This window comes from Ursus maritimus, unplaced genomic scaffold, assembly GCF_017311325.1.
Source record: "Ursus maritimus isolate PB19 unplaced genomic scaffold, ASM1731132v1 scaffold_24, whole genome shotgun sequence".
Classification (NCBI taxonomy): domain Eukaryota; kingdom Metazoa; phylum Chordata; class Mammalia; order Carnivora; family Ursidae; genus Ursus; species Ursus maritimus.
The window spans coordinates 34,907,548-34,930,316 of NW_024424897.1; the positions used below are offsets into that span (position 1 = coordinate 34,907,548).

General features: G+C 55.4%; 1 protein-coding gene, 1 long non-coding RNA gene and 1 other non-coding gene across 3 annotated transcripts; 2 read left to right on the forward strand and 1 right to left on the reverse strand.

Annotated features, from left to right (window-relative positions):
• Positions 1-11,089: 11,089 nt before the first annotated feature.
• Positions 11,090-19,666, reverse strand: CA4 (carbonic anhydrase 4). Its single transcript, XM_040640934.1, has 8 exons — positions 19,439-19,666; positions 15,112-15,165; positions 14,156-14,311; positions 13,306-13,451; positions 13,091-13,189; positions 12,758-12,824; positions 12,450-12,616; positions 11,090-11,402 (listed from the first exon to the last, which is right to left on the reverse strand). Exons 1-8 carry the CDS (start codon positions 19,494-19,496, stop codon positions 11,208-11,210), a joined length of 942 nt encoding a protein of 313 aa, XP_040496868.1. The 5' UTR covers positions 19,497-19,666; the 3' UTR covers positions 11,090-11,207.
• Positions 13,458-17,408, forward strand: LOC103667320. Its single transcript, XR_569736.2, has 3 exons — positions 13,458-14,004; positions 16,955-17,100; positions 17,194-17,408. It is a non-coding gene; the product is annotated as an uncharacterized LOC103667320 (long non-coding RNA).
• On the forward strand, positions 14,712-14,784 carry TRNAE-CUC. Its single transcript has one exon. It is a non-coding gene; the product is annotated as a tRNA-Glu (tRNA).
• Positions 19,667-22,769: the final 3,103 nt, after the last annotated feature.

The window sequence follows — 22,769 nt, forward strand, 5'->3', positions numbered from 1 at the left end:
GGTGGCCCAGGGATCTTAGGAGCTGGGCGTAGGAGGGGAGGAGGGACCGGAGAGGGGGAGAGAAAGGACTCTGGGTCAGGTCAAGGCCTGTAGCTCCAAACTGGACTTTGAAGTGTCTGAAAATATCTCATCAAGGATTTAACAGGGATGCGATGGTTCCAGAGGCAGGATAAGAAAGACAAGGATTGAATGAGCTGTTCTTGGGAAGGCAGCCACCAGCCATAGCAACCATGAGATTCTTGTGCTCCCCACTGGCCCCCTGCCAGACCGGGCTACCTGACGATACTTAACCCACTGAGGACAATGCCTCCTCCTCTAAGCTGGGGCCTTTTCCTTCCTGGCCGTTTCCCGGGAAGGGAGGGAGAACAATTGACCCAAACCGTTTCTACCCAGGTGTTTGCGCCTGTAAGCCTGGGCTCTAAAGCAAATACCACATGTCTATGCGGCCACCGTGGCAGGCCCATCACACAGCAGGCAGACTCCTCAGCTGCCTTCCATCCAGTCCTGGCTGTGCTGAGCCCCAGAGAGGCAGCCCATTGTCTTCCCCTCAGGGGAAACTTCCACCCTGGGGTTTATGAGCCCAACTTTGATTTTTGTCTCCTCTTCAATGATAATAGAAGTGCTAGACCTCAGTACAAAACTGATACAGGTATCCCCCACTTTCCAAAAGTTGGAGTTATGTCACTTCACTTTTACAGGAGACCTGCATTAGTACCTGTTTGCGCTAACCAAAAGAAATCCAGAGGATTTTCACTTCTCTGAAAAAAGCCACTACCATACTAATGTAGGTCCTTCATGAAAGCTAAGTGGTGTAACATGAACTTTCAGAAGCTGGGGGATACTCTTCACTTTACACCACTTAAGTTTATGAAAGGTTTCATAGGAATGCTCTACTTTTGTTTTGGTGGGGTTTTTGTTTTTTTTTTTTACAGCAGGGGGAGGGCTCAGGGGGGTGAGAGCCCCCGATGTGGGGCTCAATCTCCTGGCCCTGAGATCATGACCTGAGTCAAAACCAAGAGTCCGACACTTAACCCACTGAGCCACCCAGGCGCCCCAGGAAGGCTCTACTTTTGGATAGTGAGGGAAACCTGTATATGTCAAAAAAGAAAGCGAGGAAGAGAGATATGGAGAAGGAGCAAAGGAAGGGAAAGAGAAAAGCATGCCTAATGTGGACTCCAAGGAAATCACCACCATCAGTGCAAACTGATGTGACAAGTGATGTCGAGGTCAGGGGGCTGCCACGCTGCCCAGGCACTACCTTTCTTGGGGTGGCATGGGCTCGGGGCCGGGCAGAGGCTTGGATGGAACATTTCATCTGTTACCCTGTTTGCACTGATGTCCGTTGCGGAAACCTTCGCACAGGCCCACTCCCTGAACTTGATCTCTCAGCAGATTCCACACAGCAGCATCTCCTGAATTGGCTCGTGGGCCTGCTGTGCTGGCCTCACCTCAGCAGCTTCACGCTCCGTGAATGAGCGGTCATTCCCTGTGATGACACAGGTTTCACTGCCTCTTCCTTTTACCCCCACGAAGTCCCTCTCTCCCTGCACATATCGAAGGCAGCCTCCCGAGGGTATCTCAAATATGTCTTAAACTAAGCCTTTCAGCCGTCATGTGGTGTCCACTGAGCAGGAACCTCCCGTCTCTGATGCCCTCATGCAACACCACCACCACCACCTCCCCCAAAATGTCCCCTCACAGAGAGGACACCAGGGTGGGCGTTGTTCACTGGGCCTTTATACCAGTGTCACCACATCAGAGCTGCCTGCCCCCCCCCCCCACCAGCAGGTGTTAGTGTTTAGCTGAGTTTGCTCTTTCCATCTTCATGGGCCACTTCCATTACTTTTATGACCTGTTGAATAACAAGAATTCAACCAAGTAAGTGTTCAGGATCTAATTGGCTTTATTAACTGATTTGTGAATCAGGCAGCATCCTGTCTAGCAAGTAGAGGAGAGCTCCATTGAGCTGCAGGAAAGAAAAGGTTTTCAAAGGCAGAAAGAGAACAGAAAAAAAAAGGAAATTATTAGCAAAGAATGCATTGTTTTAGGCAAGGTCACCCTTCTTCCAAAGGGAAGGGAAAGGGTCTCTCAGTACATTTCCTAGTGCTGACCAGGAAATTCCAGGCTGACTGGTTAAAGGTTACAATCCAGGGGGAGCTGAAACTGCAGTTAGGTTAGGTATTAAGTCTTGGTTTGCAGACATTGGGCTTTTAACATAAGTGACTCCATTTTGGGCCTGAGGTTTTCTTTCTAACAGTCCCCAGTGTGAATCCCAGAGGCTGACTAATAAATGCCACACTGAACTCCAAGTCCATCCTCCCCCCATGACTCTTTACTTGGACCCAGCGTGTCTCACCCAATCCCTTTCCCTTAAGAGGTATCTCTCAGGAGACCACTCAGGCAGTAAACCCAGGCAAGTCTGTGCTACATAGTCCAAGCAGCTCCTGATACAGCTGTTAACCCCGTGGCTGCACGTGAACCCACAGATCACACTGGAGTGAAGCCCCGGTTTGACCTGCAGCCTTGTGGAGACTGTGACCACTCCAGGACCACGGAACGGAGGAGCCCAGTCACCTTGAGCCAAGATTGGGAAACAGATTCCCTGAGGAGGACACATGAAGTGGGGGAGCAGTGAAAGCCCAGGATCAAGTATCTCCTACGCCCAGGCCCTACATGTGGAAACAGCTGTTCAAACTGTAACAAAACCAGGTTGATTGTGTCAGTCACAGAAGGAAAGTCAGCATAAATGGAGCTTAGAAAACCTGGCTTATCTCTCAGGATTGCCCCGTGGGCAAGGTAAATATTTAGTTCCAGCCCTGGAATGGTGCCTGCTAATTCAGTGTTTTGCTATCTTTTTTTTAAATTCATTCATCTTGCAAACATCTGCTCCCCCCCTCTGTGTGGCCAGCCAAGGCGTGGCACTTCCATACTCGGATGGCTGAGAGGCGATCCTCATCTTCCTCGTCTTCTGTCAGGTTGGGTCAGGGGGTCTTGGTTGGGGAGATGGACGGGAGCCCGCATTGAGAAGGGCTTCAAAGAGGAGTCACTTTTAAACTGGGGTTTTGGCTGGTGTGTAAACCTCATGAGATGAACACAGGTAGGGAGGGGCAGGGGAGAGTGTTCCAGATCTAGGGAACAGCATGTCTCTGGCTGGCTAGGTGACTTCTAAATGCAAGCTTCTGTGGAAGCACTTCCAGGCCGGCAGCACTCAGTGCAAGGGGAGCAGCACGGACTGCAGGGTTTGTAGATCTGGCAGCCACTCACTGGCAGGAGCAAGTCCCTTTCTCTCAGCCTCAGTTTCCTTCAGAAAAATGGCAGAGCACAGTGATGATCCAAGGGTGGGCTTGAGTACCGCCCTGTATGGGTCCAAGTCCCACTACCGCTGACGGGCTGGCCAGTCATGGGTCGCTTGCATTCCATTCCCTCCTCTGAAAACGGAGAAAATAGAAACGCACATCCCAGAAGCTTGTTTTAAGGACTAAGTGTGATCTGAAGCACGCTACATACTTTTACCTGAATAAATATTAGCTGCTGTTAGTGTAGTGTTATTTGTGTGGAGTCAGGACTAGCAATGCCTGTCCCAGGGTTCTTCCAAGCCAATACTGATCGAAAGCCTACTGCGAGCTCTAGGCTGTCTGGGCACCGGTGTGCCACAGTCCTGCAGGTTGCCTCCCCCGGGAAACTGACAGAGTTCAGTGCACAAGATGTTTACTAAGAAGTGCCTCGGGGCGCCGAGGTGGCTCAGTTGGTTAAGCATCTGCCTGTGGCTCTGGTCATGATCGGCTCCTGGGATGGAGCCCCGCATCGGGCTCCCTGCTCAGCGGAGAGTTGGCCTCTCCCTCTCCCTCTCCTTCTGCCACTCTGCCTGCTGGTGCTCCACAACCCCCTCGCAAATAAATATATAAAAATCTTACAAACAAAACTAAAGTGCCTTTAGGACCCACACATGTGGAAGAGACCAAAGCAAGGTTGGGCTGGAAAGAGGAAGAGATGGAGCTGCCACACAGGCCCAGTGGTCACCCTGACTGGCCCCACCCAGAGCTCGGAAGTCACCCCAAACTGCGCTAACTCTACCCCCAACCTGATCAGTCATTGGCTGGAGGCTGCTGCAGAAAAGAGTGTGAAGTTGAGTGAAGGGCTTCCTTTCCCCAGAGAGGCCAACGACTGAGGGCATGTACACTATGCCAGCACTCATCTGGCCGGGGCGGGGGACGGGGGCAGGCATCCCTAGTGCTCCAAGCTGCACAGGACAGCATCCCCCACAAGTAGTCAAGGGAACAGATGAAAATCCCTGCTGTCCCCAAGAGGCTGTGCCAGTGCAGGCTTTTGTTCTAAAGATTACTGTCAGGATTCAGTGAAATACTGCAGGCGAAGAATGACAGCTGAAGATAGTGAAGCAGATCAGGGCGATTACAAGGTGAAAGGAACAGGAGGAAGGGCGGCAGTTGGACAGAGGGAACTCGGCCACCTGCTGGTGTCTGGGTCCTGCTCTTCCTGTCCTCCAGGCTCTGACGCGAACAAGCACTCCAACTCCCACAGGGTTCTGCACCTCTTGAGTCTCTCCTCACTTTGTAAATAAAACCCTGGCACCAGGCCCCTTCTGACCTCACCTGGAGATGGCCAGATCCTGCCCAAGGACTCCCTTCCGTGAGAGGTGGCTGGTCTGCTGGGGGGAGCTGAGCTGCTGGCACTCCAGTTCAGGGAGGCGGGCGCCAAGCAAAGACCCCAGGAGAAGGAATGAGATTTCTGATGTAGAAAAAATGTTAGGGTTCCAAGCCAATGGCCAAGAAAGGATTCTTGAGATACCTTTGGTACAAAAAGTTGGTTTTATTGAAGCCCGGGGACAGGACCTGTGGGCAGAAAGAGCTGCATTGGGGTTGTAAGGGGTGGTGATTATATGCTTTCAAGTTGGGAGGGGGCTAGGGACAGGACAGACCTCCAAGGTATTTTGGAAACAAGGTTTCTAGGACCCTGAGGGGGCTAGCTATTGTTGGGAAAGGTCATTTAGTATTGTTTAGTAAACCCTTAGTCAGGAGACCCCTCAGGTGTGTTATCAGTGAGCCATGTGAGCTTGGAGGAGAATTCCTAACGTGTCTTGGTTGGGGGTGGGGGTAGAGGTAAAGGGAGCTTCCAAAGGAATTTCTGGTGTTTAAAGTAGACCCCAGGATCCTGGAGGGTGGCCTAAGATTGCCTTTTGCCCTTATCGAAGTGTCAACATGGAGGCAGTTGAGTCTCTAGAGGAATGTCACTCTGCCTATTTCTAGAACTTGTCAGTGGGCTTTAAGTAGTAAGAAAGCTGAAGAATTTTTTTCTGCCTTTGTTTTCCACATCAGTTTCCTTGGCATGGACCTCTCCCAAGTCTTTGGAAAACTGGGGAGGAAGTCCACTGGCAGAAGGGCCCGCTGCCAAGTGCCCAAGTGTACCCAGTTGCCCTCCCAGCAAGGAACCTGATACCAGGCAGGAGGAAAACCTTCAACCACTGTGCTATCAGTTCCTGGAAGGTGGGGCCAGTGGGAGGGAGAGGGGGATGGTCAAGGAGGAAGTGATGGTGGCTCAACCTCTGACCCCTTCCTTTGTCCACCCTTCCCTCTTGGCCTCAGTGTCCCCGACCTAGGTGGGATGGGGGTAAATACAAATTCAAGACCTGGCAAATACAAATTCAAGACATCCAGGTCAAGTTCAGCTGCAGATAAACAATAGATAATGTTTTAGTGTAAGTCTGCCTCATGCAGTTTTGGAGATACACTTTAAAAAGTGTTCTTTCTCTAAAATTCAAATTTATCAGGCAATCCTAGGTGGGTGCAGATCATAAGCTGGGGAGAGCCTGCGGCAAATCCAGACAGGACAGATGGCCAAGGACAGAGCCAGTGTTAGAGAAAGGGACTCATCGAAGGACACACCCAGTAATCCTGCAGCTCCCCAAGGAAGGTCTGGAGGAAAGTGAAATGGATCTCACAGCAGGAACGCAGCAGGGGCCCTGGGGAGGCTCAGCCCGACTCTGTCCTGGTGCAGGCAGGGCCTCAGTTGGTCCCCTTGACTCCCCCTGTTGTTCTGGGTGACCTTGGTCAACTCTGGGCAAAGGCAGGCTGGGCCTGCTCTGCCTATGGGTGGGGCGGAGTGCTAGGGGGTTGTCTGAGTGGAGAAGCAGGCCCCTAAGGGGTGTTGCAGCTTCTCCCTTGCATAGGAGCAGGAATGCCACCCCACCTCACCTCTGCTCCCCATCACAGAGGCAAATCTGGGCATCACTCCTCAGAAATCAGACCCGCACCCACTCTTTCTTATCCCCATCCCTGGAAGCGGCCAGTTTCTCTCCATCTGTAGTCCTTCCCAAACTTCAGTGCTCTCTTTAATATCATAATGATAATTACACATTATGGAATCTATCCTCTCGGCCAGGCATCTTGTTTCATCTTGACAGTGTCCTTATGAAGTAAATAACATCATCACCCGCATTTTACAGATGAGGAAAACGGAGGCTCAGGAAGGTGAATTAAGTTATCAAAAGCTCCTTGCTTGCATTTCACAGCAGTAGAAAACTACTCAAATCTCGGTCTGGGTGGCTCTGGGGCCCATGCTCCCTGTATTTTGTAGAGCTAGGAGTATTATGCCCTCTGTGTCTGCCCTTTGGCCCAGAGTCCTGGGGGACGAGCACAGACTGGGTTTTTTCTACCTGAATCCTCAGTCCCTGGCACGGAGGAAATAATAGTGTTTGTTGAAAGACTAAGTCTTGTTGAAAGATCAAAATGTACCTTTATATCCCTCCCCTTTCCCCTGGCCCTCTGCCTACCCTCCCAGGCCTTGTAGCAGCCGACACTTGGAATGTAAAGAGCCTTCCACGTGTCCATTCTCAGCTGGGGCTAGGGCTCAGAGGAAGGAACTGGCTTGTGACTTAGTCTGTCCTGTAGCTGTCCTCCAAAGGAAGCCCCTCCCCAGGCCCGCCTGGGCGCAGGGACGTGTCCTTAGTCCCTAGAGGAGATAATGCCTTTGTCCCTACTCAGATAAACAAACAGAGCTGCTAGATGTGTAATTGGAGGTGCAGGAGCAGCGCCCCACCCACAGAGATGGGCCAGGCCTTCCTCCCAAGGTCACCGGCAGGAGCCTGAAGACAGCTAGGGCCAGTGAGATGGAAAGATCAAACTTATTAGCCCATTTTGTAGATGGATAAACAGGCCCAGAGCAGGGAGGCCTTGCCCCATGCCACCAGCTTCCCTGCCTCTTCCCACACAGAAGCACAGAGCCTCAGGGTCATACCACACGGGGGCACTATTCGTAATGTGGACTCTGTATAGGGACCCCCTAGAGTTTGGTATCTGAGCAGCCTTTCTGCAGACCTGTGTGCACATGCGCACTTCACCACCACCCATGACTCTGGGCCCATGTAGACCCTTCTACTCTCCCCACCCTTCCATCCCACCCCTCCCAACCACCAAACCCCCCACCCACCCCCCGGCACTGTCAGATCAGAGCCACAGGAAGCAGGGCCAGCAAGTGTGCAAACTGAGAGCCAAGATGGGGAAGTTTATTTTCCAAGATTCATCTAAACACATGGGGAGTATTTTTAGCCCCTGGCTCCCACCCAGATGCCAAAGCTAAACAGGGGGCCAGAGGGAGGCCCAAGAGACAGGCCATTGGGGATACAGAGCAGCCAGCGGAGACAGGGTGGGGCAGCGTGCTACAGACCCCACCCTACCCCTGGTCCGAAGATTCGTCTCCCTGGGAACTGCCACCAGCCAAAAATGGGAGCTGAGGAGGTACAGAGAAGTGACCCCAAATTCTGACAGGTCCCTTGATGTAGGAAAGATGTTAGGGTTCAAAACCGACGGCCAAGAATTCTTGAGATGTCTTTGGTGCAAAAAGGTGGTTTTGTTAAAGCAAGGGGACAGGATCCATTGCAGAAAGAGCTGCACTGGGGTCATGAGGAGGGGCCCATTATATACTTGCAAGTTGGAAGGTTGTTAGGAGACAGATTTCCAGGACCTTGAGGGGGCTAACTATTGTTAGAAAAAGGTCATTTATTACTGTTTACTGAAACTCAGGAGACCCTTCAAATGTCTATCAGCGGGCCATATGCTTAGAAGAGGATTCCTAACATGTATCTTGGTTGGGGCTGGGGGTAGAGATAAAGGGAGCTTCCAAGGGAATTTCTGTATGTTTAAAGTAGACCCCAGGATCCTGGAGGGCCTTTGGCCTTTGGCCCTTATCAGAGTGTCAACATCGACACAATTGAGTCCCTAGAGGAATATCACTGTGCCTCTTTGAAGGATTTGTCAGTGGGCTGTAAATAGTAAGGAAACGGAAGAATTTTTCTTCCGCCTTTGTTTCCCACATCACCCTAACCTCTCTCTGTGCCTCAGCATCTCGTCTGTGCAATAGAGAAATAATACTACGGGATTGTAGTGAGGCCCGTGTCTGGTACTCAGGGGGTGAATGTGTATCATGGTCTGTGCTGGGAGTCAGTAATCTCAGAGAAGTCAGGTGGTGACCAAAACTGTCAGGCACTGCACCCTCCCCAGGCCTGGGCAGCCACAGTGCTGTGTGTGTGTACACACTGTATGCCCAGTGCAGGGACCAAGGGGCATTAGAAATAAATGAAAGCAGGGCTGTGGGGAGGGTAGGCTAGCCCTCTCTCTGCATCATCAGGCAGGCTCAGCCCCCTGTCATCTCTGGCAGACTTGCGTCAGGAGCCAGGCGGGGTCTCCAGGGAGGAAGCGCCTTCTCTAGAACGGAGTCAGCCCAGGGTGGTGGGGCAGCACGGAACGACCGGATTGAGTCAGAAGAGGAGGCTCTCAAGAGCACACACACCCCACAAGAGGGATTGCCTGTCAGGCTCGACCTCCAGGGTGTGGGGCCAATTCCAGGAATGGCTCCTGCAGTGACTGGCCAGGAATGACCTTGCTGTGAATCACAGCACTTTGTCGGCCTTACGCATGAGGGAGGGCGGACACAGCTCAGGGAAGAGGTTTCAGCTGTGGGACGTGAACAAGCTGTACCCATTCTGGCACCCACTGGCCAGGTTTACTATTATGGGGTCAGGGGGACGAGGGAGGGTCATGTGCCTTCCCCTGGGCTCCTCTAGTCCCTTGGGGAGAGCTGGGGGTTCCAGCTCCTGCTGCCCTGTTATTCACTGAATGCCGCCTTGAGGGCAGGGACGGAGTGGGGTGGGGTTGTTGTGGGGGGCACAGTTGGGATTTCTGAGAGCCCTGAGCCTTGGGTGGGAGGGGCAGGGTACTGCTGAAATCTCAGATCCCCCACAGGCTGCACCAGGAACCAAAGAACAGGTTTGGTGTCCACACACCCCCTGCTGACACAGGCTGCCTGCTGTTGCCATGGTGATGGTAATACCACCCCCCCCCACGGCTACAAGGTCACCCGCGAAGGGAGGGGGGTGCTTATTCTTGGTCACGAAGGGGAAAAGGGGAGGGGAGGCTTCTCCCTCTTCCCAGACCCAGGGGTGGTCAGAGGCTCTGAGAGTGTCAAGGCAGCAGAAGGCCTAGAGGTCACCTCCACCAACCAGGTCCCTTCCAGAGACTAATGGCTTGCAGGGGGTGGGCATGGAGGGGCTTAATGGGATCCCTTGAGTGCCCGACTAGCTTACACATCTTCCTTTGGGGAAGTTCACCACCTCCAGATGGTAAAGCCTGCTAGAGACCCCCAGGGACTCCTCTTCACCCAGCAAGGCCCATTCTCCTCCCCTTCCCCAGTTCATGCTCCACAATCCAGCCCTGCCCTGGATGATGAGATCCCAGAGCCTGGGACCCCTCCAACCCTTCTTGCCAGGCTTGGGACCTGTCTTTGGGGCCCTTATCTCCTCCTTCAGTTTTCTGGACCCTCCTCTCCACACCTGCCTCCTCCTGGTCTCATGAAGTGTCCAGAGACCCTTGGATTCACCTGTGACCCATCAGCTAGCTCCAGGATCACTGCGGCCACCTCCCCTCCCACTTCACCCCTGCAGCCCCGCTTCCCCCAATGCAGCACATTAGGCCCCTCTGCTCTAGCCTCTGGGGGGTCCCAGCTATCTCACATTGAAAACCAGCATCCTTTCAATGTCCTACTACAAGCCCTCCCTGCCCGCCCCCACTTGACCTCTCCCTTTTCCCTGTTACCCCTCCCCTCTCCTGCCCTCCAGCTCTCTCTAGGACTTTCTCCTTCCCTCACTCCAGTCCTGCTGGCCTCCCTGCTGTTCCTCTGACTGGCGCCCTTCTCTCCACACAGGAGCACCTGATGGCTTCCAGATGGTCCCCCTCCCTGGCCTCCTTCAGGTCTTCCCTAACCTTCCCTAACCACCTTCCTTTCCCGATTTCTCCTTCTCCATAGCTCTTACTGCCTTCGGAGACAGTGTACGATGTATATTTTATTTTTAGTGACTCCAGCTAGACTGGGGACTCCAGGAGGGCTGGCATTTTTCATCTGCCTTCCCTGCCACATCCCCAGTGCCTAGAACTAGACGCTCAAGAAGTACTGGGCAAGGGGCGCCTGGGTAGCGCAGTCGTTAAAGCGTCTGCCTTCGGCTCAGGGCGTGATCCTGGCGTTCCGGGATCGAGTCCCACATCAGGCTCCTCCGCTCTGAGCCTGCTTCTTCCTCTCCCACTCCCCCTGCTGTGTTCCCTCTCTCGCTGGCTGTCTCTCTGTCACATAAATAAATAAAATCTTAAAAAAAAAAAAAAAAGAAGTACTGGGCAAATAAATGAACCCCCTGGTGCCTACCTTGCCTAGGCTGCCCCCACACATGACCCACACTCTCCAGCCCGAGTACAGAGGAGACAGCGCTGGGCTGGTGTCTGAGCCACCTCGGCCAGAGCCCCACTGTGTGGCCTCCACCCAGCCTGCTCTCCTTTCTGAACTTTGGCTTCCCCCGTTATACCGTGAAGAGGCTGGATTGGAACTTCTCTGGTTTTCTCTGTGTTGGAACTTGAGCTGTCTTTGCATCTGTCCAAGTGGGGTGTAGACAGGGAGTTCACAAAGCGGGAAGGGGGTGCCTGGTGGTCCCTGCTAAGAAGAAATCTCCAGAACTCCAGGCCCCTCCGGAACGGTGGCAGTTTGAGGGAAACGGCAGGATGGTCCTGGAAACTAAAATTAGACCTGAGAAGGGTTTCTCCAAAAATATATCCGTTTAATCATCATCCAAATCCATGCTAGGAAGCCTGAGGAATGAAGGCCCCAGGCCTCTACACACCGAGAGCAGAGGTCAAGTGTCCAGAAGGGAGCAATCATCGGAGGAAGCCAGCCGTCAAGCAGGTGAATGTGGGGACCAGCAGGGCGGGCAGAGGCAAGGGCAGCAGCTGTCCTGGGGCCTGAGACTTGAAGACGAGGCGCTGCCCCTGTTGCTGCAAGGGCCTGACATTTTCTGTCATTCTCAGTTTCTGCTCCTTATCATAGTACAGCTTCTGGGAGAAGGTGAGGATCTGTGGAAGGGATGGGACTCAGCAGGAAGTGAGGAGCAAGCAGAGCTGTGCTCCCTGCTGTGTGACCCCAGGCCATTCACCTTGCCTCTCTGAGCCCTCTTTAGTAAAGGGGCTCAGAATCCCTAGCTCTTGGATTTTTGTTTGTTTGTCTGTTTGTTTTTGGGTCACCCCCGCCCCCAGCTCTCAGGTTTTTGTGCAGACGAAAAGAATAAGGGATGTAGAGTGCTTGGCACTGGTGGGGGCTTAGTTCCCATTAGCTTCCCTTAGCCAGGTGGACACACAGCTCACAGTTTTGAGGGCCCATAATCACTGATCACTGCTGTATTACCGCTGTTACTACAGAAGAGTGGTTCTCAGACTTGAGTGCATTAGCATCATGGCGGGGTGGGGGTGGGGAGGCTTGTTGGGCCCCACTTTCCTGGCCCCACCCCCAGAGCAGTTTCTGATTCAGTAGGACTGGGGTGAGATCCCAGAATTCAAATGTCTAGCAAGTTCCCAGATGATGTTGATGCCACTGGACCAGGGACCACACTTTGAGAGCCACTGTTCTGCAATGCAGGTATCACTGGGGCAGGGATATTGGCCCTTGGGTTCACGGCTATATCCCTGGAGCCTAGTGCGTTATAAGGCCTTGAGTACCATTGTTGAATGAATGGACTGTTTTCCTACTGTGGCTACACTGCCCCTCTCTCAGCTGCCATTGGCCAGCTCCAGCCCCTCCCCCTTGCTGACCCCTCCTCCCCCAGGACACCAGCTCCCTGCCCTCAGCTGGAAAAGTCCCACCTGCTTGCAGGGGGCAGTGTGGAAGCCTTTTCTTACAGCTCTTGCCACAGCCACCCCTCCATCCCTCAAACCAGGGAGGGAATAAGCAAGACCTTTCTTGTTTATCTGCCCCACGGAATGTCTATGGATTCAACCAACAGGACCTCAGCTCCCTGGGGTGCCCCATCCCCACCCCAGCCTGGGGGGCCTCCATGAGGATCCAGAGGAATGGTTTCTAGGTCATTGGGCAGTTGGAGGCCACACCCTTGGCTGGGCCGGATGTACCTGATCCTTGTGGAGCTGAATGCGCTCCTGGAACACCGTCCAGACGACCTCCTCCTGGCAGTCTGGAGTGGTAAGTGAGCCCAGGTAGCGGTAGTAATGCCTCAGTTTCTCCTTCTTGGGCAGCAGGTCGAACAGGCTGATGCTCTCTTTCATCTCGGTGGTCATCTCTGGGGCGGGGATATGTACAGAGGATACTGTCAGTTGGTGGGGGAAGCAGGGGATCCCCGAGAGCCCAGGCCACTACATCATCCCAGCCCTTCCTCTGTAGGAAGAGGTCTCCTCCCCTCTCCTTCCTCCCAGCCACTCACCAGGTCTGGGGACATAAGACAGTGCCTCCACCAGGGGCTGGAAGCCATCATTCTCCTCAGATCCAGCCTGGAACAGAAGGGAAGGGGGCTTGAGAGGGACTTGTGGAGAGCCAGGAGTGACCACCAGTCCATTCTCCTCGTCTGGGGTAGTGAGGGCAGGCAGCTTCTGGGACTGAGGCCCCAAGAGGCTCTGGGCTCCCCACCTAGGGGTATACAAGTCGCTGAGAAACCGAGGGGAAGTTGGGGTCCCCCATCCCCTCCTGCCTTGCTGGAATCCCAGATCTCTGGATCCTAAGAAGCAGGCTCTTAGACCCTAGGGGATGAGGGTCCCACCTCCACCAGGAAGGCCAGCACTGCAAATTCATCTTTGGAATCCTGGGCCTCTTTCGCATTCCTCGATGTCCCTTTCTCTTTCTCGTGTACTATGTGCATCTGGTGGTGGGAAGAGGAATGGAGAGAGGACCTGTGAGGGGGCTGGAGCACCCTTCTTGCCCAAGGCAGGTCCACCCAGAGCCCAACCACGCACCAGCCTGGAAAAGGGCCCTCACCTCCATGGCAAAGCGACCCCCATCGAGGGCGTGCTCTGAGCCCTCATTCAGCTTCTCGGACCAGTGCAGGTGCAGCTGTACAGCCCGGTACTGGGCAGCCAGTCCTCCTCCAGCAATGGAGGCCTCGTCCTCCAGCAGCACCATCACTGGAGGGCACAAGAGGGGGCCGAGTCCTCGCACCTGCTCCCCTAGCCTCTCCCAGCACCCCCTCCTCCCAGCCCCACCCACACAGAAGCTTCTCTCCTGCCTCCCATCCTTCACAGGCAACAGCCCTGGGCCTTCAGGGACAGGATGGGATCGGACAGGTGGTACAGCCCAGACCTGTCCCTGCCCACACGCTGCCCCCCACAGCCTGCCTCTCCCTCTGCACACCCCCGCTAGCCCATACATGTACCTCAGCCCAGTCCCGCCCCTGCTTCAAGCCCTCCCCTCATTCCCAGGCCTTCTCAAGGGAATATCCAAACTCCTCAGCCCTGGGGTCAGTGACTTACCCCGGGCCCAGTTCAGCTGCTCCTGGCTTGACTCTGGCCCATCCTAGTTCTGCCCTCTACCTCCATGCACACGGTGCCGCACACGGTGCCACACACAATTTTCTGAACACGCCAAGCCACTTCATAACTCTGCGCCTTTGCCACATTGTTCCTTTTTCCTAGCATGCTGCCCTCCGTTACCCAGACTGCTCCGATGAAAGTACTGAAGGTACTGTGAAGTGTTCCCTCCCTTCCGAAGCCCGTCCTGTTTCCCCGACCCTCCCACCCCTGGGCTTTGCAGCCCCTCCACAGCAAAGGTGAACCTGGAGGACCCCCCCCACACCGCCCAGGTCCCCACCTCCCACCCGCCCGACACCCACCTGAATGCCCACTGTTTTGGACTTTCCACTTTTGCTTCTTGTCATAGCCAGAGAAGGAGAAGGGTCCCAGGTCTGGATCTACCTGTGCCTTTGTAGTGACAATGTTGATGGGGGATTGGCTGTTCTTCTGGCAGTCTCCACCCCACTGGCTAGGTCCTGAGCAGGGAGGAAGGGTCAGCTGAGAGTCAGGGGCACAGGGCACCTCCTCAAGTTCAAGGAGGGGAAGGGGACAGTGCTTGGAAGCTGTGAGTGGCATCCCCTGGAAGGGGACATAGGAAAAGACACCCTGACTAACAGCATTATCTGAGGGCTTGGAGGCGGAGAAGGAGCCCTTGGAAGATGCTGATTCCCTGAACATGGGTGGCTGGGGCATGGGGAGGGGACAGCACGGTTCAGTCACTGAAACATGGCACAGGCAGCAGGACGGCAGACTGCAGGGAAACTGATCAACAGTGGAAAAAAATAAATGCAAAGGACAAGCTCCCAGGTCCACCCAAAGAGGTGTCACTGGAATAGAACCAACTCTCCATTTTGTTATAAGAGCAAAATGTGGAGCGCCTGGCTGGCTCAGTTGGTGGAGCATGTGCCTCTCGATCTCAGGGTTGTGAGTTCAAGCCTCATGTTGGGCAGGGAGCCTACTTAAAAAAAAAAAAAAAGTAAAATGTGTCTCTATATCTGATGGTACGTTGATTTGTTTGATAGAACACTTCCCCTCTTAGTGACAGTGACAGCAGATGCCAGGGAAGACTCGGGTCACTCTACCTTCCCTGTCCTCAGAGCACCAGGACTGTGTGTGTGTGTGTGTGTGTGTGTGTGTGTGTGTGTGTTTGAGGAACTGCTATCTGGCTGGGGGGCCATCATTACCCTTATCCTTCCCACCCTCCCTGGGTTTTCATTTTGACTTGGGCAGTCCCCACCATGCAGAAAAGCCTGTCCCCAAGACTTTCTGTACTCACCCAAGCAGGTATAGTTGGAGGCCCTGGCTTGAATGTCGTAGCACCAGTGTGACTCTGGAGTAGAGAGAGGAAGGATATGAGACCTGTGTTGGTGTATTTGTGCACACATGTGTCTAGGAATAGACTTGAGCTGTGTGCACATAAGCAACACTCGTGTGTGTGTGTGTGTGTGTGTGTGTGTGTGTGTGTGTGTATACAGTGGGCCAGAGACTAGGAATATCCCTGGAGTCAGAGACCCCCTTGGGTTGGGATGGAGCATTCCTGGAGTCTGGGACAGAGGCCCAAAAGGAGACTTGAGAAAATATAAGGATGATATAGGGATGGGGCCAGAAGTGGTAGAAGCAGCCAGGCGCCAGGTGTCCTGACCCATGGCTGACCACCTGGTCATCGTGCCCAGGGCACTGGTCGTCAGGCAAAGCAGCCACTCCTGAGAGGCCTGGGGAGGCCTTCTGAGGCCCTCACCTCCACCCCAGGGGCTGGCCTTGACACTGTCCTCCAGCTGCTATCAGCCTCCTCCTCCTCCTCCCTTGTATCTCCCACCCCAAACCTGGAAGGGAGGTTCTGGCAAGAGGACAGGAGGAGGATTAGGCCCAGTCTCCCCTCCTGGGACAAGAGAGCCAAGTTCAGCTTGGCTGCCTTCCCAGACTTGATCCGGGATGATGGAGGAGATTAGACTAACCCTTCCCTGGAACACACGCTCTTGCGTGAGTAAGACCCATTCTGGACTAAACTCTTACAGCCCACCAGGGAAGGCAGTCAGGCCTTTTCCCCTGTCCCACCACCCCGCAATCCTGGTATGTGGGCCAGATTCAGGTTCTAATCCCAGCTCTGGTTCCGGGCAGTAGAACCAGCATCTCTGAAAAGAGGCTGCCCTGCAAACATACTACACTAAATGCAGGATATTACCCAATGGGGGAGACTGGGAGGGCAGGGCACCTTGGAACTTTCTGTGTTTTCTGCTCAGTTTTTCTGTAAACCTAAAACTGCTCTACAATTATAGTCTATTGATTTAAAAAAAAAAAAAAAAAAAAGGCTGCAGCAGTAAGGTGGACAAAACATTTGATCCAGAGCTGGAATTCTGGCTGGGCCACTTAGGGGCAAGTCACCTTCATCTCTCTGAACCTCAGTTTTCTCATCTGTCAAATGGAGCTAATAGCATCCACCTCACTGGGCTGTGGGAGGATTAAATGAGAGACAGTAGAGTAGTCCAGGCAGCCAAGAGCATAGTAAAGTCCCCAGTGGGTCTTCCTCTCCCTGGCCTCCCTCCCGCTGGCCTCAGATCAATGTGCAGATGGCCAAAGCCCAGTCTGGGCAGAAAGGAGAGAAATGAAGTGAGCTGGAAAGAACTCAGGGATGAGAAAATTCCTAAGAAAAGCACGGCTTCCCACTCAGCCTGAGCTGAGGCCTCTGAGCACATCCGCCCCCTTCTCAAGGGGCTGCCTCCCTCCACCCCACCTTCTCTGGGGTCTCTGGAATGAGGCCAGGGTGGGAAGGGAGCCAGGAGGAGGTCAGGTTCTCAGTAGGGGAGGGGATGAGGGGCTCCAAGCCAGGAGAGTGAGCATCCCCAGAAAACGGGGCACCTCACTTCAGGCCCCTCAGAGCCAGCTAAGGCTTTGCGTTTCCTGACTGTGGGTCGGAGGCTTAGCCTGCCGCCTGCCCTGCTGGTCCGGCCTCTCTCAGAGTCTGCTGGTTCCTGCAGTGTCTTCCCCATGGCAGTCCATCCCCTGCCCTGGACAGGGCTTTGCTGCCCCCCTCCCCCGGGGAATTGCATCCAAGGAACCCCCCATGGGGATCAGCTCTGCAAGGGGCAGTGGCCACTTCCCACCCAGGCCCCTCTTTGCAGGTGGCCAGAGCGCTGAAGTTGGAGCCTGCTCACCTGATCCAGTCCCGGCTCTGGCTCTTGCTTAATCTCTACAGGAGAATTCATTAACTTTCCTGAGCCCTCCATTCTACCTCAGGCAGAATGAACTGCCACCAAACGGGACTTTGGTAAGTGTCTGAGGAGACAATGGATGGATGGAGCTCATTTGCAACCGTGAAAGCCTTCTTGTTATATTTCACCTCTGTCTTTCCCTCTCAAAGGTCCTGAAGGCAGAAGGGGCCTCCAAGGTTGACCGGGGAAGCCTTGCTGAATCCAGAGTCCTGAAGGGCGGACCCTCCTCTCACCCTCCCAGGGCCCATCTGGTTCAGGCTGAGCCATTCTCAGGAATGTGCTCTTCCCTGACTCTGGCTACAGCTCCTGGTTTTGTAATGGTGACCTCTGATCCACTGTCTTAATCATGGAGACTTCTGACCTGTGTGGCTGAATGCTCTTGTAACTACCCTCTTCGGGAGGCAAGAACCAGGAAAACAATGATGGTGAGGCCAGGGGTCAGGTCTATGTCCATGGGCTGAGGTGGCAGAGTCACAAACCAGATCAGGTTCCTGTATTCATTCGTGAGAGGGCTGCCCTTGCAAGTAATGACAAGCCTGCAGCCTTGGGCCATCTCCAGAGAGCCTGGGAAGGAGAGGGGCTCCCCACAGACAGATCTGGGCTCCAAGCTCCAGGTTCTACCAAGGTGACCTGCCCTGACCAGGGATGCAGTCACAGACCGCACAACCATCACCAATCACCCAGCCTCTGTCCCCCACCCTCAACTTGCCCCCCACCCACCCCCTTTCTTTGGAAGTGACCCAGGAAGTTCTCTGATGGACCTTGCTCACTCTACCCTCCCACTCTGTAGGGAAGAAGGAATCCTGGAAACCAGCTCAGCAAAACCCAAGTATGCCCTGGCAAAGTCTCAACCACTCCTGGCCAGGGTTCTGGGGCCCCGAAGAGGCCTGTGGTCCTCTCCCCTCCTCCTCCCTCCACGGCAGCAGGTGCTGTGGGTCGTCTGATGTGTATGCTGGTCACTCACCAGCCGCAAGCGTCCCAGGGATGAAACGGGTGGAGGAAGACAGATCCTGAGACAGTTTCTAGTCCGAAAGCCCCAGTGCTTTCGGGAGCAGAGCTTTTAGGAGGGGGCAGCTGAGATAGAGTCCTGGCTGGCTGGTAGAGCCGTGACAGGGATCACACATGGGGTGTCTGCCATGCGCCTCTCAGGTTCCGCACTAAGCACTCACACCCACTAGCTCACCTGAATCCTCAAAACACCTGAAGTCAGGATAACTATCTCTATGTTGTGAGAAAACAGGTGAAGTGCCTTACCCAGGGCCACACCATTACAAAGCAACCGAATTAATTGCAAAGTGTAATCTCTTTCCTCTGCCTACTGAGCCCATCCCCTTAGGTAGGTTTCAAATTCCAACTTTACATACACATTTTTTCATATCCGTCTTTCCTCCTCTCCTAGGAAGAAGCCAGTAGTTTCTGCAAGATTCCCCTCATCCCCTCCACCACCACCCCCCCACACACACAACCCCCAGCTAAATCTTTCCTGCATAGGGCACATACTCTCTCCTCTGCTGCTGAGGGCACCCTCACCCCTCACTCCATGACTCCAAGAATGGAACATCTAGCTTTGGAGAGGAAGTGAGGCCAGCTGGACCCCAACGGGGGACCATCCGAGGGGTAGCTGAGCTGGGACTGGCAGATGGGGGCTTCCTGCAGAGTAGATGGTCCCCTGTGGGGTCGCAGAAGAGATGTCTCCCCGGATCCCTGTGCCAAGCCGTGGGGTTGGAAGCGCTTTCAACTCCTTATCAAATATTAACACACAACTCCTGCCACTTCCCACCTAGGCGAATAATTAAGAGCTCGGCCACATCATTAATCTTTAAACGAAAATCAACCTGGCCAGAAAGACCGGCTCCGCCAGGGCCTTGGGTCTCCTAGTGTTCCCCCCCCCCCGCCCCGGCCGCAGGCTCCTAACTGGACGCTGGGGGCTGGGGAGGGGAAGGGGACCCGCAGCCTCGGACGACAAGGAACCCAGGGTGAGAAGCAGAAAAGCCAGGGCCCCACCACCCCCAGTCTGTTGCCCGTGCTCTGGGCAGGGGGCAGCCACTCAGCACCGAGCCCCGGCGGGACGGACAGCGACCCCAGGACAGGCTGAGGACCAAAGGCGCGCGCAACGCCAAGAAGGGGCGAGAACCGCTGCATGCGTCGAGGCGTGTCGGAGAAGCATCCACCCGGCAGAGCGCCGCGGGGCCCCGCAAGCCCTGCAGCCGCGCACACAGCGCTCCGCCGCCGCACGTGGCCGTTCGGGTGCTCCCACGGGCTCGCGCCCGTCGCGTCCGCCCGCCCGCCCCATCGCCGCCGCGGTGCCCAAGCAGCCCGAGCCCCGCGCGCACTGGGGCTGGGGGCGCCGAGGGGCCGCCCGCCGAGGCGCCGGACGGGAGCCCGCGCGGTCACCTGCGCTGGCCGAGGGCCGGGCGGCGGCGAGGGCCAGGAGCGCAGGTAGCAGCCGCATCCCGCACAAGAGCAAAGACGCAGCCGGGCCGGGGGTCGCGTGCCGAGGAGGCCTCCGGGGGTGCCGCGATCATGCCGGTCCCGGTTTTATAGCGGAGCTGCGACGGGAGGGAGCCCCGACAGCGGGACGCGGGTAGCGGCTCCTCCCCCTGGCGGAGCCTCCCCTCCCCGCGTCCTGTCCCTGCGCTGAAATCCTCCGCTCCCCTCCTTGCGCTCCCACCCCTTGCCGGGCCACCTTGTGCCTCGTGCCCGCACCACCACCACCCCGCCCCCGCCGCCAGCTCCGCTCCTCTCCGCTCGGTGGCAGCGCCCTGCCTCCGAGATCCGCCCGCCCCATCTCACACCTGGTCGCTGGTTTGGGAACGGGGTGGTGACCTCGCGAGGTACTTGATCGATACAAGGGTGGGTGCCTGGATTCCTGCCTTCGATCATTTTGCCCTGGACCCCCGGCGCAGCCCTCTCGCTCCCTCCAGTCCGCCGGGGCCTTGGAATAGGCTTAGGTTGGAGGTGGACCGGGAGAGAGAGCCTCCCGAGGATGGTGCAGTTCAGGGATGTGCGCTGGTGTTTCTTGAATCCGGTATCCCCAGAACGAGGGCTTGCTTTTCTCGCTCAGGTTGTGGTCGCTGATTCTCTGGGTCTCTCTTCTGTTTCCTCCCAGGCTGCTCCAAACTTAACTTCTAAGCAGAACGAAGACCCCTCTTCCAACACAGAGTGAAGACTCCTCTAAATTGCTGTGCGAGCGTTTCTGTGATGGCCGGAGCAGGGAGGGGGCGGGGGGCTGGCGGCGGTGAGGGGCAGAACTGAGAAATAGATCCCAAGGGGCTCAGTGAGAGAGGAGAAGCTTATGGGGTCAGAGGGAGGGGGCTGGCACCTGTTGAGTCCCCCAGACCCCTGAGATGAGATGGGAAGAGAAGAGACAGGGGTCTGAATGGACCCCTAGTTCTCTCATCTGCCGGGATCTTCAGAGGGGTCCAGGGAAAGGAAAATTTCCTTGAAGGAAGCCCTAGCATTTGGGAAAACGGGACTGAGGAATCTGCCTTTGGTCTCATGGGGGTACTCCGCCCCCCTGCTGCCGTGCCTCCAGACTCTTTCATGATGGCTCTAGGTACCTGCGTCCCACATCAGGTGGGGGCTTCCGTGGGGGGTTGGAAAGCTTAGACTTGGGTAGGGAAGAGGGACAGGGAACCAGGCAGTGGGCCTGGGCCCCCTTCATCAACAGGAAGCCCCTGTTTTCTGGTCTAGTCGCTTCCCCATCCGTTGCCAACCTCTTTGCTCCCACTGGCCTTTGAACCTAGGCTAGGGACCTCTGAAGAAGGATTGCCTTCCCTAGAACTCTCCAGGCAAAGGGGCTTCCTCCTTGGTGAGAGTCCTGGCTCTAATCACCCCCTCCACACACACACCTCCTGGCCCAGGATCACAGCCTCAAGGAGCAGCTTTGATCCTACAGAGAGGGGAGGGGGCGTCCACATTGGGCTTAGGGCTCTATTGTCTACACTGCTTTTGAATTTAATCAGCAACTGAGACTACTGGCAGTCAGGGAAGGGATTCCACACCCTACAGGTTTTTCTGGGGAGTGGATTTATGTCCACAGGGCTATAAAAATATATCTTTCAGGACTGAGGAGTGGAGTGGGGAGGAGCCCTATTCCTGGGAATGAAATGTACTTCCAGGGGTCCGTGTGACCCCAGGCCAGCCCCCTGACTGGCAGGAGAGAATGAAAACCTTTGGTGGGGTTAAGGGGCTACCGATGGGTGACCTTAGGATCCACTTCAAAGTCCATCCCCTTGGGGCCTCCCAGGGCAGAAGAATGTGGGAGATGGAGCTGCCCCCTAGGTAATCCCACTCCACACCTGTGAGCATGCCCCCTAGTACGCTGGGGCCAGCGAGATGGGGGAGAACCAAGCTCTGTGTGGTGTCCCCCTGAGGCACGGGGCATGCATGGGAGGAGGTTAAGGATGGGCGCGTCTTCACAAATGTGCCTTCTTCGGAGGCTCCACAGAGACTGTACGTGGGCTATGCGGGAGGTCAGGGCATGGCTCCTGCTCTGTATATCATCTCCCCAAGGTTACACGGGCCAAGAGGCTCCCCACTTCTAGTCTTAACATTCCCAGCCTTATCTCCCAGCCTAGCCCACCTGTCCTGGCTTGCCATAAACTAGTCCCTGTCACTGTCTAGGCCCGGGGCCCCACTCCCCTGGAGGGGACAAAGCCCTCATTCAAACAGGGATCATTAGAGCAGGGATGGGCCCTGTCGTGTCTCAGTGACTTACAGGGCCCATAAAGCTGCCAGCCCAGGCCCACTGGCCCCAGCCCTGGCGCGGGCTCCCCAAATGTCCTGCATTCAAGTCTCTGCTCTTCCTCTAACTCAGGGATGCCCTTGGGCAACTTGCCTACTCCTCTGTGATTGCAACTTCCTCATCTATAAAGTGGCGACGGCCATCCCTGCCCTCTGCCAATAAACAGTTACTGGGAACCAGCTGTGAGCCAGCACCTGCCCAGCCCTGACTTTCACAATGTGCCTCATGGTTCCTGGGTGCAGCCACTGACCCACAGCAGTCGCAAAGATGAATCACACTTCTCATCCTCTGGGGCTAGTCACCCACATGGCCCTGTCTGGAGCGGGACGGAGGCAGCGGCAAAGCTGAAGGGCTTTGAGGACAGACCACCCTGGGATCACTTCTGGTTCCATCCTCGTGCTCTGTGAGGGCAGCCGAGCCTCGGTTTCCCTCATCTGCAAAATGAAAATCATACCCCTATCTTCCTCGTAGGCTGTTGTGAGAATTCCGTGACCCACGCTTGAGGTGGGCTGGCCCAGGCTGGCACATTAGCACATTGTCACCATGACCTCCAAATGGAGGTCCCTTTACCTGGATTAAACCTGACCCTGGGCAGGTGTGGATGTGGCCTCAGGTGGGAGGGACACTGGGCTAGGCCCCAGAAAGGCTCTTCCTGGACTCCCAAGGCCTAGGGAGGAGTGACGAAGGCTGAGGAGCGAGGCGAGGGGCCCCAACTGCATGGACACAAGAATGTGAGATTCTGATTCAGCCCTTGCTGGGACTCTGGTGTGCGGTGGTTCCCGGTGTTCACAGGTCAGAGGAAGGCTGAGCGCGTATCCCTAAACAGAAAACCATCGCACCTGTGTTCAGACGGCAAGTGGGCAGACAGGGTATAAGGCAGAAGCTTAGAAATGGCTTTGGAGCAACACTGCTCAGGGTTGGCAGCCCAACCCCACCACTCACCCTTTACCTCCCTCAGGCTCAATGTCCTGATCAGGA

Coding starts and splice junctions, on each gene's coding strand:
- CA4 (XM_040640934.1), bottom strand. CDS start 19,496: ATGCGGCTGCTACCTGCGCTCCTGGCCCTCGCCGCCGCCCGGCCCTCG. Junction 12,825..13,090: donor TGCTGGCCTTCCTGGTGGAG/GTGGGACCCTCA, acceptor CTTCTGTTCCAG/GCTGGATCTGAGGAGAATGA. Junction 12,617..12,757: donor GTCTTATGTCCCCAGACCTG/GTGAGTGGCTGG, acceptor TCCCCGCCCCAG/AGATGACCACCGAGATGAAA.